Source organism: Belonocnema kinseyi, chromosome 3, assembly GCF_010883055.1.
Source record: "Belonocnema kinseyi isolate 2016_QV_RU_SX_M_011 chromosome 3, B_treatae_v1, whole genome shotgun sequence".
Taxonomy (NCBI): domain Eukaryota; kingdom Metazoa; phylum Arthropoda; class Insecta; order Hymenoptera; family Cynipidae; genus Belonocnema; species Belonocnema kinseyi.
Genome location: NC_046659.1, coordinates 67591473 through 67607765, shown reverse-complemented (window position 1 = coordinate 67607765; position 16293 = coordinate 67591473). Strand labels below are relative to the sequence as shown.

The window sequence follows — 16293 nt, the reverse complement described above, 5'->3', positions numbered from 1 at the left end:
TCAAAAACGATTCCGGTGAACATTTTGGTTTTTATCGAAAAATAGTTGCTGGACACAGTAGATACAAAATAAAAAAAAAGCATTCTTTTTGTCCAATTTTGGAAGAAATTAAAAATCGTTCAACTAGAAACAAAATTATTCAATCTTGAAAAATCTCGCTCAGGTCATAATATTAGTATACTAGCACAAACTTGAATATTTTGATTTTAAACTATTCCATTAGATGTATTTCTAAAACTAAAAAAAAGTAACTAAGGCTTAATATTTTCCATTGACCTAATACTGATTTCAAACAATAAAACTTTAAATTATGCCATTTACGATTAGTCATTTTAAAGCATTCGATTGTTTAAATTTCTTTTTTAATTGTACATTTTCTGAACCACTCTAAGCCATTCTACACCCTGAAAAAATAAATATCCAAATTTTTTATTGTTTCTACAGGCTAGGAGATTTAATTTGAGAAGTCCCCGAAGAAAATTGGAATAAAAAAAGCTTTCAGCATAGGAGCCTGAAAATCCAAATTTCCTATATTTTCTGTTTTTTAACCAATAATAAAAAACTATAATATATAAGCAGATAAAAATATTTTTCCTCGATTACGCTACAAATGGTTAATATCAAAGATAAATTTCAACCTTTAATACAAATATGGTAGTAGCTAGGAGTAGCAAACGACGACAAACGGACGGACATCCGAAATTGTTATAAGGATTTTCGGCACAACTTAAGAAACCCTAAAATTGAAGAAGTAACCAAATTTGAGGGAAAAAATTAACAAAAATGAAAAGAATAGAAAAAATTGCATGACGTTTCTAAAATTTCCAAGACTTTCTATAACCGATACATAAAAAAAAAATAAACTATTCTTCGCAGTAAGCTTAGATGTAAAAAGTCTTTACAGGCTTTGGTTTTCAAAACTAATTTTTAAAAAATTGATAACCAAAACGGCATTATCCCTGAAGTTCATAATTTTGAATAAAATTTATATTTTTCTTTGCCTAATATAATCCACACTTTTTTATTCAAATCTGATTTTAAATATTGACTAAAAAATAAGTGAATAGATTTGAGAAGAATAACAAGGGATAGGAAAAGATGAAACAAAATGTCAAAATGATAAAAAAAGACGTAATAGTTTAGCGTTTTCATAATGCGCCTAGTTAGCTAGGATCGAAAATCTCTTATCTAGCTCTTATCTAGCACGAATCGCGTAGAATTACGGCAGAAACTAAGAAAAAAATCTTCACAAAATATGCTCCTTTTCTTTTCAAGACTGACGACGTCGTGATCCTTAGGAGAATGACATTCCAGAATGAAAATGCAAAACGATCCCTGAAATGGATGTCGAAACGAGGCGATGAAAAGTTCGTAAGCTCGTGCAACGCAGCGGCAATCGTTTGCTTTTCGCGCTGCCCCACCTGGACGTTTTAACAACCGATCCATAACAATCCAAAGGCGCATAACCTCTGCAAACGACCACCATCCATCCAGCCGAACTGCAATATGTTTCCCGGGACGCGAGTTATTGATAAACGGGACCCTCTAAGACACGTAAACCGCTACATGCTGGGGTGGTCGAAGCAACGTCGAGGGGCCAAACCACGTTATTGGCACTCGTGCGTGGCTACACCTTGAAATATCGCACTCGCTCCCCAAACCTTTTATCCTCTCCCTCGACCTCTTCTTCTCTCTCTTTTTTCCACCCTGGGCCATCACATCTCTCTCCAAACGGGCGCTTTTTGCAACTTTTAAGTTAAGGGGGGGGGGGAGCGTTAATTCGTACAAAAAAGGCACATTTTTGCGAATTTTTTTTTTACGACACAGTTAAAATCTATTTATTAAAGCCAATGGTATATTAAAGTATAGCATTCGAAGAATATTTTGTGAAGTTTGCATGGAGAAATATTTTAAAATACGGCAACGGCAGCAATTATTCGGAAGCGTCTCGGAAAAAAGTAGAATTGCGGTGCCCCTGATAACTCGGTGCTGCATCATCTTAAATAAAAAAATCAAAGTTCTATCGTTAGATAATTGCTTTCTCCAGGTAACCCAGGGAGGCTTTTCCGAAATTTCAAGTTTTTACTTTCTGGGAAGAACACTTTGAAGTGAAAAACGCGTTTTTTGCGAAAAAAATCGGGTCATTTGTTATTGTAAAATAAAAAATATTAATAAATTTGAAAAAAAAACTTTCGAGCGTTACCTGGTAAATTATGTACAGAAATATTGTTCAAAATTTCATAAGTATCGGTGCAGTAGTTTTAAAGTTAGCATCTTTTTGCACCTGTCTGCGACGAATCCTACCTTCTTTTGTCTGTTTTTCAGCTCTGAGTCGTGTTTTCACACAATATTCTTGAAAGGTTCTTCATTCAGAAAATTAAATAAATAAAAAATAATTTAAAACGCCCCCCCCCCCCTTAAGCAAACAGGCAAAAATTCAGTTTTCTAAACACGCGCGATACTTAAAAGGATAAGTCCAGAGGACGGATCTATACACTTGATGAAAGGAGAGAGGGAGCGATAGTCGTGGGAGCTAAGGTATCGGGCATCCAAGGCTCATCCTCATACCTGCTCCCGGACATGATCGTATGCACGGACTAGTCCTTGTGGACCCCCCGTCACGAGGACAGACAGTCCTCCCACCACCCTCTTCTATTTTTTTATCAGAAAACCTTATACCCACAGTAATATAGTCCTAAAACAGTCGTCGGCAAACTTTTTGCTTAATTTTCAGGTATGGTCAGGCTACACCCGACTTAATTTTTTCTACTACTTTTCGGTCTATTCATGTGCCTTAATGTGAGTGAGCTTACTCCAGCAAGGGTCTACTGTCCACAGGAATGTCAAAGTAAGGAAATTTTAAAACTTTTAATTTTTCAATTAGCGATTTGAAAATAGCATTATCAGCATCTACGAATTTTTCCGATTCCAATGATATATTAGTTGCCTAGAAAAGTTAAAAATTTGAGGGAGTTTATAATCAAGGAACATCAGATTGACAGTCAATTTAATACTAAGTACTTCTCAAATTTTCAACCTTTATAGACAAATTACATGTCTTTGGAATCGGAACAATACGTAGATTCCAAATATATTACTTTTAAGTCACTGTTTGCAAAATTACGAATTTTTTAATCTCACATTTTTGTCCCATTTTCTGACAAAGGACACCTGAGGAAAGGGGTGGTCTAGGCCATGCTCGCAGGCACTGCCCTAAAAGTAGGTCGTAGGGCAGCCAGGTCAGGGTACCCTGCCCTGGGCAAAAGCGTGCCGACCACTGTCCTAAAAGAAACAGTGCCCAGGTTGCATTTTCCATAAACTACAAAACCATTTTGGCAGAAGGGAGACCTAAGGGGGATCTAAAACTCAGGTTGTTAAAAGAGAGCGGGGGGAATTATAAGTGAAAATATCGTTACGGACTTAGATAACATTCAGAATTTAAACCCAATATGAAAATACAACTATATTTTTCTGTAAAAATTAATTTTTTATTGAAAAGTTTGCTACTATATTTTGGGTTCGAAATTCATCTCGTTTGATTTAAAATTCTTTTAATAGCTGAGAATTCAACTATTCTGTTGCAAATGCAACTATACTTTAAGAAAGTCATATTTTCAGCAGACATTTATCTACTTTGTTAGAAATTTATTTTGTTGTCTGAAGGTTCATCTCTTTGTTGGAATTTTAACTATTTTCACGAAAATTCGTTTCATGCTTAGATGAAAGTAAAATTTTTAAACTCATAATTAAACTTCTTTATTTGCAGAAATTCAATCTTCTTGGTTGAAAAGACGATTATTTGACTAAAGTTGAACTACACTGTGAATATTTTTTTGTGTTCAAGGAATTATAATTATAGTTTAAATTTCAAGTATTTGATTTTAGATGAACTTTTATGTTAAAGGTTCTACTATTTTGTAGAAAATTGATCTTTTTGGCTTAAAAATTTAACAACTTGGAAGACAATAAAACTATTTGGTTGAAATTTAAACCTTTTTGTCGATGATTCGTCTTTTCATTCAAGAATTCTATATAAAATATGTGTATCCTGCTCTAAATTCCTCTCTTTTGGTAAAACATTATTATTTTTTTTTAATTTAACAACTTTGTCAAAAATTCATCTTTTCGTTAAACATTTTTTTTGAAAATTCATCTTCTTGATTGAGAATTTATCAATTCTTTTGAAAATGTTTTTTTTTTACAAAAAATTATTTTTTTGTCAGAGTGTTTATCTGAAAGTTGAACTATTCCATTTTTGTTCAAACCCTTTCGTGTATATTGTATAAATTAAAAAATTATTTATTTGGTAGAAAATTTATATATTTTTAAAAATTTTTTATTTGGAAAATTTCACTCTTCTGTTGACAATTTTACTTTCATGGCAGAACAGTCATCTTTCTTCCTTCAGAAAGAACATTTTTGATGAGAATTTAACTGTCTACTCAAATATTTATCTTTTTGTCTTAAAAATTCAAATAGTTGATTGGATTTTAACGTTTTTTTTAATCTGAATATTTTATTAAAAATGCATCCTTGTATCCTTAAAAGTCAACTATTTTTCTAGAAATTTAATTATGTTGTTAAAGATTCCTTCTTTTGTATTGAAAAGTCATATTTTATGGTGGAAAAGACATCGTTCTTGGTAGAAAATTCATCTTACCTGTCTAGTTGAAAACTATATTTTTATCATTTGTCGTTGAAAATTCATCACATTTTGCATAAAATCTTTCTTGGTTGAAAATTCAACTATTTTGTTGAAAATGCAATATATTTTGGTTTGAAATCTTAGGAATCGCAAGAGTTTCGCATTGAATTCTATGTATATTCGACATCAATTTCATTTCAAATAATTGAAAAAAAAAATTGCCAAATTTTTTCAAATTGCCAGGCCTCGACGACACCACTGTATCTCCATGAGGTATTTGATATTGGACTGGTGGAATGAAAAGGGAAATGTTGAAACTTTTAGCACCTTATGAAACTATGAATAGCTCGACGTGTTCAAATGAAAAGGTGCTAGCTCCGTGGACTGCTATAAAAAGGTGTCATCTCGGGTGGTGAAGAATGGAAGCTTAAATATCTCATATAAATAGTATTGGGAACACTAACGACCTCTGAAGTATTGAACCTTTTTATTTAGTTTTACCGAGAGAGCAACTGCTAATTTGGACACGTCGAGCTTGGGTTTTGGGTCGGGTGTCTGTCCGTCCGTCCGTCGTACTTTTTTCCTGTATAAAAAGTAGGATAATCCTGGGATGGGGTAGCAGGGGAAGGACGAAAAACGGACATGTGAAAAAGAGTAGATGAGTGGAAGTAGGAGAAGGGAAAGGATGAAAAGGAAGGCAAAGTGGAGGAGGAAGAAAATGAAGTAGGAGTGGAAAAAGTATAAGAGGGGAAGATTTGAACGACTTAACTGTTTTGTGTGCGTGCCGTGCCTGCCTTAACTAAATTTCTAATTTGAATTACTATTTTTTTTCGATTGCTGAGTGGACAAACAAACAAAAACAGACGTGTTTTGTAATAATAAAAAATGATAAGAATGCCGCCCTTGAAAAATTTGCCGCCATTTTTAGGGGTTTTTATTCCCGGACAGAAACCTTTATAGTTTCGGACGGGTGTCCGACCTTTCGTCTAAGGATTTAGGGATGGGAAAGTATGGCTAGTGATGGGAGGGGTAGTAGGCGAAGCGATGGTGAGTACGGGCAAGGGAAAAGTGACGAATGAGGAAGCAGAGACGCGAGCGTGAGGAAAGGAGGGGAAGTAGGGGAAGAAAGTAGAGAGGAACAGAAGGGAAGGATAGTCAGGGAAGGGAGAAGCAGAGAACGTAAAAGGAGGGGAATTATGGGAGCGGATTTTTTTCGATTACAGATTGGACAAGCCAAAAAAATACAATGCGACTAAAAACAGACATATTCTGTAATAATAATAAAAACGCAAGCCACTGTGCCGCCCATAAAACTGTAACGCCCCAGATCACGGCTTTTTGGCCTCTGGTGTATATACAGCACTGTTCTCAACTCCCTATCACTTTCAAGTAAATTTAGAACACTTTCTCTATCGTCTTTCCACCCTTGAATTCTTTCTCTCTCCCCCCTCAAGTACTCCCTCAGTCCGCTTATCGAAAACTTTCATTTATTTGCTAGATTTGACAGTGTGTACGTCTGGGAAATTAGTGATTCGAAAGCAACGACGCCTGGTCGCGACTGCAGCGATCGAGGGAAATGAAAAATAAACAGAGGCCTTCTCTCGATGATGGGGAAGACTAGGTTCGCTTCTGGTCCCTCGGGATGTTTATGCTCCTTGGAAATTGGCAGACCTTCGATTCCTGGGCACACAAAGGACGGACATCCATTGTTGCACTTTCCGAGACGCATATCGCATTTCAGTAGAATGTATGGAAATATAACCGATAGTAAGAGTACTTCGCTTTGTGCGGCTTCTGCTTTCACGGGTGGAAAGCAAACCAGCAGAGTGCTATGTTTTGCATAGAAATGATAGTCTTCTTTGGTTTCCTAAGAGAACTAAAAAAGTATCAAAATTTGCATTTTTCATCAGAAGTAGCCAAATATATTATTTCTTGAATAGATCCAGCAACTGTTTCATTGTTCGTGAACTTTTTGAAAAAAAAGAGTCGAGCAGGAGACTGATCATTCTTAAAATTTGATGTACTCACCCTAGTAATATCTTTGAAATGTTTGCAAAATATTCTCAAATATTTGCGAAATCTTTGTGAAATCTTGTATACCGATGTCAAATCTCTGAAATATTCACGTTAATCAATGCAGACTGAGTACAGTATTTTCATTTAAGTATTTTATTTTATGAAGTTGCTGAAATTCAAATTTTAAAATCCCCTCACATTTCCCGAACCAATTTTTTATTATTCCTGACCATTAAAAATTTTGCATTTACGTTGAAAGAAAAAGCGTCTATCTAGAAGGTCAATAATGTTTATGCAAAAAAGGTTCAGGTTTTTCCTGTCATTCCCTAAACAGTTTTAAATTTCTCGATTTTCCAAAATTTTATCACATTCACCTTCCGTTTGAAATCTTTTGAAAACCTTTTTAAAACTTTGGGGCCATCCATAAATTACCTAACACTTTGGGGGGGGGGGGGGGGGGGGTCTATCCTAGTGTTACATAATGACGAAAAACTACAAGGAAAAGTTGGAAAAAGCGTTACATATGCGCTTTAAAAAATTTTAAAACGTTTTTAATCTTTAGAAATCTTTGAAATTATCAGATATTATTATGAAATATTTGAAATCATTATAAATCTAAGAAATCTTTTAAATCTTTGTCAAATCTTAGAAACCCTCGTTAGATTTTACGAAATCTTTTGAGATCTTAGTGACCCCTTTTGAATTCTTCTAAAATCTTTGCGAAGTATTTAAAATATTAATTAAAGCTTTTGAACATTTTTTTAATTTTTGTGAAAGCTTCTGGAATCTTCTGAATTCTTTTACAATTTTTGTGAAATCTTCAAAGTATTTGTGAAAACTTATGAAATATTCCAAAATATGTATTTAGTAAAAACCTTTGAATTCATTGGATGTCTTATCATAAAACCTTAAAATATTTTGAAATATTTGTAAAGCTTTTAAAATCTATAAAAAATTTCAATCTTCGCTCATTTTTTTTCAAACCTTTGTAAAAGTTTTTGAAATCTTCCAAAATCTCTAGAAATCGCTTTCAATCTTTAAAAATCTACTGAACCCCTCGAAATCTTTAGAAATTTTAAAAATATTCAAATTCTTTATGAATATTTGCGAAATCTTTAACATCTTTTGAAATGTTTGAGATCTTTATGGAATATTTGATATCTTTATTACCATAGATCTTTGAAAGCTTTTGAACTATTCTGCATTGCTTTAAAATCTTGCAAAACTTTTTAAATTTTTGTGAATTAATCTTTTGAAATATTTCAAATTATCTTATATCTTCACGAAACCTTTGAAATCATTATAAGTCTATGATATCTTTCAAATCTTTCTAAAATATTAACATTTTATTTCAATCTTTGCGAAATCATTCAACTGTCTTTGAATCTTTAAAAATCTCTCAACATTTCTAAAATCTTCTTACTTCCCTTGAAATATTTTAGACCTTTTTTAAATATTTGATATCTTTATGAAATATTTGAAATATTTGTGAAAGCTCTTGATATATTCTAAAATGTTTTCGTGAAATAATCTTTTGAAATCTTCAAAATCATATAATATCTTTGTGAAAACTTTCAAATCTTTATAAATCTTTCAAATCTTTGTCAAGTCTTCGAGATCCTCTTCAAATTTTTGAAATCTTTTGAAACTTTAAAAATCTTCGTGAAGTCTGAAATTTTAATTAAATTTTTTGAAACCTTTGAGAGAACTTATTAAATCTTTTCCAATCTTTTTAAGTCTTCTGACATCTTTTGAAATATTTGTGAAATATTTGTAAAAGCTTTTGAATTCTGTGATATCTTTTCAAATATTTGAAATATTTCTTTTTTTAAATATTTTTAAAAGCATTTGAAATCTCTTGCAATCTTTTATGTCTTTGTAAAATATTTGAAATCATTGCGAACGCTTTTAAAATATTGTGAAACATTTTGAACCTGTGAAAACTTTTACAATAGGTTAAATCTCTTAAAATAGATTAAATCTTTGAAATCTTTTGAAATCCATAATATATTTGTGAAATTTTGAAATCTGTAGACAAAAGTCAAATGGTCATCCACTCAGAGTCGATCCTTTTAACACATTGCGGGGGGAAAAATTAGAGTGGTTTAGATAATGAGAGTCCGACAGTTGGTAGAGGCGACTGAGGCTATTTATTTGCAGTACTTGTCGAGTGGGATGTATAATTACCACATGCTAATTCACTGAATGGGTGGTTCAGTATTTACTTTTGTGGGGAGCGAAGTTGCAGGCCTGTTAACACCGACATCCTGCCAATGCACTTTGAATAATCGGCAGTATTTGCTTGCGAGTTGCCCGCACGTTTCTCTGCTTGTAAATGACTAAGTTGCGCCCTTTTCCTGCGACCCGATTCTCCTCGACCAGATCGAGATTTGGATCCGTGGACGAAGTTAACGCTCGTATAATCTGGAAAGGAAAGAACCGTAAGTTTAATTTCCGGCACTTGGCAGGAGCGCTTTGCCTCCACGAGGCCGCCACCCTCTCGCTCACTCTTCGTTACACACCCCTTTATAATCTGAAGGCACTCGAAACTTGAACTACTGCGAAGTCTTGGGGGTGAGAGTTTGGGGTGCATGAAAAGAGGAGAGAAAGAGAAGATATAGAGAGAGAGAGAAAGAGAGGAAATATAAATGGAATGAGAGAAGCAGAAATGGAAAGCGAGAAATGGCGCATAGCACTTACTTTATTTTCCAATTCATTGGAGTCCAATGAGAAGACACCAATGTCCCTCGACATCGCGTTATTCTTTAAATCCATTCCTATGAGTATTGTGAGCGTGCAATACCTGCTTTTTGTAAATGACTCGACTGCTTCGAAGGCACCATTTAATGCGACGAAGTTCTGGAAAGGAGGGAGCTTTCTTAAAGTTTTTCAATTAACATTGCAAATTCCTCTCCGGGGTTCATTTTGTCTCTTGTTGGTATCAGTCTTGGGTAGTAACTCGTTAAAAGTTGTAAAGTTACTGTCAAAGCTATCGATAAACAGTTACATTTAGCGAAAGTCATCCAAATTAAATGAACATTTTTTAAACAAGCTTTCATTAAAATGTACGAAAAAAACTATATGATTCTCTCTGTAAAGAGGCATGGCAATAATATTATAAATACATAAATAAATCACAGAAATAATGAAATATCTTTCTCATATAAATGTTATTGTCAATATTTTACTGCCGACGCTTTTATTTTTAGCTACATTATAATTACTATATTACGAGCATAAATAATGCGCAATGCGTACATATTCAATGTTTCTTATTTTTATTGCCTGAATATCAAATTAAAGTATATGCTTAAATTAAAAGTACTATAACATTTAATTAATAATCATAAATTAACACAAATATTAAAATTAATACATTTGATTTCATTCAATTTTTATTTTGATGTTGGTCTTAAAAAACATTCTGGAATTCTGATTCTTACTGACGTCTTCTATTTTCGAAATTGATTCTTTTTGAAGATGTTTATAGTTGAAAATTCTCCAACTTCTTTAGTTTTGAGTATCTATCGTTTAAAATCATACAATTTTGAGCAACTTTCTGAAACAGGTCTCCTTAAGATTTTTTTAAATTATAAAACTTGCATCAAATGTAATTGTAAATTTTCTAAAGAATAAACTGTTCAATTCTGAAGATATTTCTATCAAAGTTCTTAAATTGTGATGATTTTGAAGATCAAAAGTCAAATTTTCAATTAAAAATATTTCAGATTGAAGAAATATTGAATGCAAAACGTCAAAATGAACTACTTTTAATTGTAAAACTTAAAACTTGCAAAACTTTTGATTGTAAATTGTCATAAAAATGAAAACATCTTCAAATTAAAAAATTTTCAATTCAAAGTTCTATAATTTTAAACAGCTGCTATTGAAAGTTCTTTAATTTCAGAGATGTCTAAATAAAAAATCTTAGATTGTGATGATTTAGCAAATTAAAAGTTAAATTTTTCATTCTAAATCTTCCACATTGAAGAAAGTTCGAATGTGAATCATCAAAATTATAGACATTTTTTATTGTAAATTTTCCTAATTAAAAACTTTTTAATTTTAGAGATGTGCAATATGAAATTATGCAATTTTTTAGATTTAAAAGTGAAACTTCATCAATTTAAAATTCTTCTGTTTGGAAAAACTACGATTTTAGAAGATCTGCAATTTAGAGTCCTATAATTTTGTGGATTTACAAATGAAAAGTCTTCAATTGTTATAATTTTGAACATTAAAAGCTATAATTTTAAATAGTTACAATTGAAAGTCATTGAACTTTGAAAATATAAAATATAAAAATATAAATTTCAATAAAATATAAAATACTTGTAGGTATAGAATTCTTGAAAATAAAACTAAGAATCCAACAAACAAATTTGAACAACCGCCATGAGATACTACTATTGTAATTTAAAATAATATCATCCTAAAAAAAATCTCTGGAAAAAAATAAAAAAGACGAAAGAAAAATGAGAAGGCGACCAACCAAATGCCCTTCCTTTTTTCTTTGGTCTTTTTTATTCTTGTTATTATCAAATAACAATAAAAGAACATTTATTAATAATTTTCATCAACATTTCGGTACTCATGCAGCATCCCTATCAAGGTAAGAAGAATTTGAGCAGGTACAAACAACAGGAACAACTGTTTCGTTGCTGCCGGAGAAAGGGAATTTCATTGGTTGCCCCTTCTTATTTTTCTTTCCTCTTTTTTATTTTTGTTCAGAGACTTTTTTTAGAAAAATTTTTTTTAAAGAGTGCTTTTTTTTAATAACAATAGGAACATTTTATGGTGGTTGTTCAAATTTGATGGTTGGATTCTTGGCTTCATTTTCAGGAATTCTACACATTAAAACTGAAAATTCGTCAATCGAAAATAATGCAATTTTGAATGTTTTTTCTTGATCCTTCAATTTTATAATTTCAAAATTGTAATTTAAATAAATTCATAGATTTTCAATTGCAAATTCTTCAATCATGAATAGTAAAACTGAAAGCATTGATTTCTTTTCAATTCTTATAATTTTTTACATATTATCTAACATACGTTTCCGTGTGTAAAAAGGGAACTTCAAGTTGCTTGAACCAGTGACTGGAAATGCAACAAGTTACTATATTTTCACGTAGTAAATGCAGCTCTAATTAGTTCCTTTTGTAAGGAAATTCCATAACACTCTATCTAATTTGTAACGACCCTTAAATTAGATAAAAAATACGTTAATATCAGTCTAACATGATGAAAATTCAATATTTAAATTCAAACGGCGGTAAACATGATCCTAAACATAGATGTTTCAATGCTGGACGAAGTGAATTACTGAATTTAAAGATTATTATGCTATTATTAGTATTCTTTCAAGTCCCCTTTTTAGGGAGACTTTTCCCTGTAAGGTTGTTTTACTTTACATTTTAGAAGATCAATAATGTTAATGCAACAAAAACTTTGTTTCTAGATTCATTTTGAAATATTTTATTGACAAAAGACAGGCAAAGTTTAATAAAACGTCATTACCAAAAAACAAAATACATTGGTAATGTCGCGCGCGCGTGTGTGTGCGTGTGGAATAGTATCGGTTTTAATTTCTCTAGAATCGAACCGAAGGGCCTATGACAAAGCCACTGAACGCGTCCTCGGGTTGCGGATAGGAGGTCCCTGTACCAAGTTTTTCTGCGGAATATGGTTACAAAAATAAATAGGCAGTCGCGGACAATTGTCCAGGGGTGGTCCCGAAGGAATTAACTCACAAGCGGAGGTGTGAAAACCGTGCCGAAAGCTGAATGTCACCTGGGTGAGGTGTCAAGAACGGTGACTCTGATATACCGGGCGATCTCTCAGACTACGCAGCCTTATCCTTACATGCGGGACTCTACAAGGATGGACGAACCCCTTTCCCTAGCTTCTCGTCGGAACAACAAGGACAACACTAAACATAGTTTGGTGTTGTTTCTCGACAATGGGTCGGCCAACAATGCCGACCACTCTAGAGCTGGGGGAGCCAATGAAAATGGATTCAATGCGATGGATCGGCGGAACATCAGGACGTTTAGGTGAACGAAGCGACTAAATCACGACTTGCTAGAGTGCTACGATGCGAGTGTGGCCTCTATACGGGGATACATGGCACGACTGCATACTCTGTGGTGCGAGAAACACCCGGAGCTATGGCACTTTTTGCAGCAACGTCTGCGAAACCATGCCGAACTACTCCGAAAAAGGGGCTATGTAAGCGGAATGCCTACTCTACCACTGCTAGAACAAGCCGGCAACAAAGAAAGAGAGGCGACACTAAAACCAACCGCGGTCAGGCATCCAATAGAGGAATAGCGATGCTTTATGACCCGGAGAAACATCAACACCAAGGTTTCTCTCAAGCCTAAAGATCTGGCTGAAATGGATGGCGAACTTCGTGGAAATTTTTCCGAAGAATCCGACCTCTGGGCTATCAATTATTGTGTGTATAATGCAGCGAGAGCTTTGGCCGATGCGAACCGCAAAACAAAACCAACGGTTGTTCAAAAGACCAAAAGACGAATGCATCAACTTGCCATAAAGATAGACTGGGCAAGACAGTACGCATCGCGCATTCAGTGTGTGATTGATTACATCACATCTGGCAGGAATTTTACTGCCAAGGTTCGAAAGTTCGCGCGCAAACTCCGGACCCGTTATCACACATTTGACAAGTCAAAGCTGCTGACCATCAGCCAGCATATTTTTGAGAGAATACGGATACTATCTGACGCTAAGAGAAGTCTAGAGCGGAGGGAGAGGTGGGTCAAAGAAAATCAACAGTTTCTCTCTGACCCATCTCGACTCTTCCAAGACCCTCCAGTTACTGTCGACCACCCGCCCAAACCAGAAGAGGTCGAAGTATTTTGGAGAAAAGTCTACGAAGTGCAGCATAGACTGGACGACGACTCAGAAAATACAAATAGCTTCAAGGAGCTGTGTGATGCCCTCATAACACCTGATCAAGAATGCCCACTCATCACTACCGAAGATGTGAAAAAAGTATTAAGAGGGATGAAGAACTATTCCGCACCGGGACCAGATTGTATCAAAACCTTCTGATGGAAGAAGTTTCCTTCAACCCATCAGCATTTGGCCCGTATTTTCACCTCACATTTAAAGTCAGAAGAGCCGATTCCAGAGTGGTTGGTGGAAGGGCGCACAATACTCCTGCCGAAAATAGGCAACTTAGCTGACCCGAAAAATTACAGGCCAATCACTTGACTGAACATGCTGTATACGATATTCACAGCTAACCTAAATGATAGGATTGTTCGGGCAATTGAACCTGTGTAGCAAGAAATGTATGGACAACGAGGCTCAAAGAACGGCGTAGCGGGATATCGGGAGAACCTGCTCTTTGATAGATGTGTCTGCAAAGATGCAGAATTCTACCAGCGTGACCTATCGATGGCCTGGATTGATTATCGGAAAGCTTTCGATTCGACCTCCCATAGACTTTTCATCTGTCTTTTAGAAATCTTAAAGTTTCATCCGCAAATCGTTAGGTGCATAGAGAGATTGATGCCGCTTTGGAAGACCAGATTTACTATTTATTTGGAAAAAATCGAGTGACAACTAACAAGGTCATCTTTCAGAGGGGTGTGTTTCAGGGCGACACCATGAGCCCACTCCTCTTTTGTCTTACATTATTGCCACTATCTCTAGCACTTCGCCATTCCGACGGGTACTTGTGCGGTAAACCTGCAGATCGAAAGTACAAGGTCACTCATGTATTTTACATGGAAGACCTTAAGATCTATGCTAAAAACAAAGGGCAACTACATCTAGCTTTAGGGGTTGTCGAACGACATACTAAGGTAATTGGAATGGAATTTAGGTTAGAGAAATGCCCCAAGGTTTATTTGAGGCGAGGAAAACTTAATGGCATCCCTGAAGATCCTGAGCTCGTTGATAGAAGCGCCATACGACACCCTTTCGCTGCAGATACAAACGTCTCATCCGGCAAATTGGGTCTTCCGAACTGTCGGCGAGGAACAAAGTATCTGCAACAAACATGCTTGCCGTCCCGGTAGTACTCTATTCATTTGGAGTAGTTCCATGAACGAAGAAGGAGCTCAGATCCCTTGATATCGGGACAAGAAAGGTTATGCACATGAACAAAAGCATGCATCTTAAGTCTTTTGTTCCGCGACTGTACATCGCACGCCGTCAAGGTGGTCGCGGAATATTGAGTCTTAAATGTCTTCACAACAGGATTATTCTGGGTACAGCACACAGAGTCGCAAATGGAAGAGACCCTCTTCTTAAAATAGTCAGGAATCACGAAGAAGTGGGCAAAGGAGCGTTTCTGTACAAAGCAGCGGAGGAGGCTGCTGAAACACTTGGGCTTAACTTCAGTATTAATGGTGAGCAAAATGCATCAAATCTTATCTATCTCGAGTACTCACTCCGGAAAGCCCGCATTAAGAAACAGAAATGTGGAAGATCAGTCAACGTCGTGTGAGCTAACGTTTGCTTTCCTTAAATCGCCTGGATTGAAGTCTGGTACGGAGGGTTTCATTTTGGCATGCCAAGACGGTGTCATTTCCACCTTAACATACCGTCGCCACATTTTGAGCCAAGACATTCCCGATGATAACTGCAGAGCGCACCATGCACACCCCGAGCATTTAGCTCACATACTATCTAGTTGTCCAACTCATGCGGGAATTACCTACATCCAAAGACACAATGTGGCACTAAGAGTGCTTTATTACCATCTCTGTTACTCTCACGGCATTAACCTTAATATCACTCCTCAAAACGCTCCTAGGGAAATCGAGTCCATTGTCGAGAATGGGAAGTGCCGCATGTACTAGAACTTTATATTCTAAACAATTGTTTCTGTTGCACACTCGAGGCCAGACATGGTTCTTCTTGACTTCGAGAAGCGAACCATTTATTTTTAACTCAAAACAAATTATTTTCAACAAAATAGTAAAATTCTTAAGAAAAAATCTGCTCGAAAGTTTGAGCGCACCTGGGGCGCGCGACTGTTCGTTCTCGCGCTTCACGATCGATTGTGTATTTATCTCGCGCCTCGCGCTCGATTATGTACTTAACTCGCGCTAAGCGCTCGGTCTTTATATTTTCGCTTATTCTCGCGCACCTATGGCACGCGACTGATGGCAATCGCACTCCGCATTTGGTCTTTGCATTTCCTCCGCATTCGGACACAGACCTTTTAAAATCAAAGGTGAACGGAACGACAACTGTAATTTTGTGATTTTGAACTCTTTTTTTGTTAAAGCTCTTTTGGCTTTAACGAAAACATTCTCATCACGTATCTCGTGCTTCGCACTCGATTTTGTCTAACATGTCAACTTTTCTACATTATACACAACACTTGTATATCAATTATAATACATTTTTTATGTAACTCTGTCAGGAATTACTTAATAAAAAATTGCAAAATAAGAAGCGAATTGTATTTATCATGATTAATTTTGTATTTTTTTCATATTTTGTTTTAAATTGTATTCTAAGCTGCTCTGAAACATGTATCATTTCAATAAATGTACGAGGGTAGTTCAATAAGTCCTTAGAATGACCAACATATGGCGCGCGAATCGCTCCAAATCATCTGTTTTCAGTCAGCACCACTCCCGACTAGA

At 35.2% G+C, this 16293-nt stretch overlaps 1 protein-coding gene across 3 annotated transcripts in view; it reads right to left on the bottom strand.

Moving 5' to 3' along the window:
• Positions 1–1913: 1913 nt before the first annotated feature.
• Positions 1914–16293, bottom strand: part of LOC117168847 (exopolyphosphatase PRUNE1) — a 43036-nt gene continuing 28656 nt past the window's right edge. For 2 of the 3 annotated variants that reach the window (XM_033354709.1, XM_033354711.1), the window contains exons 5-6: positions 9362–9520; positions 8788–9085 (exon numbers count right to left, since the gene is read on the bottom strand). In XM_033354709.1, the coding sequence (XP_033210600.1) occupies positions 8915–9085; positions 9362–9520 (330 nt within the window). In that variant the 3' untranslated portion in view covers positions 8788–8914. Of the gene's footprint in view, positions 1999–8787; positions 9086–9361; positions 9521–16293 lie in introns of those variants that run through there. The other variant, XM_033354710.1, reaches the window with a different exon arrangement.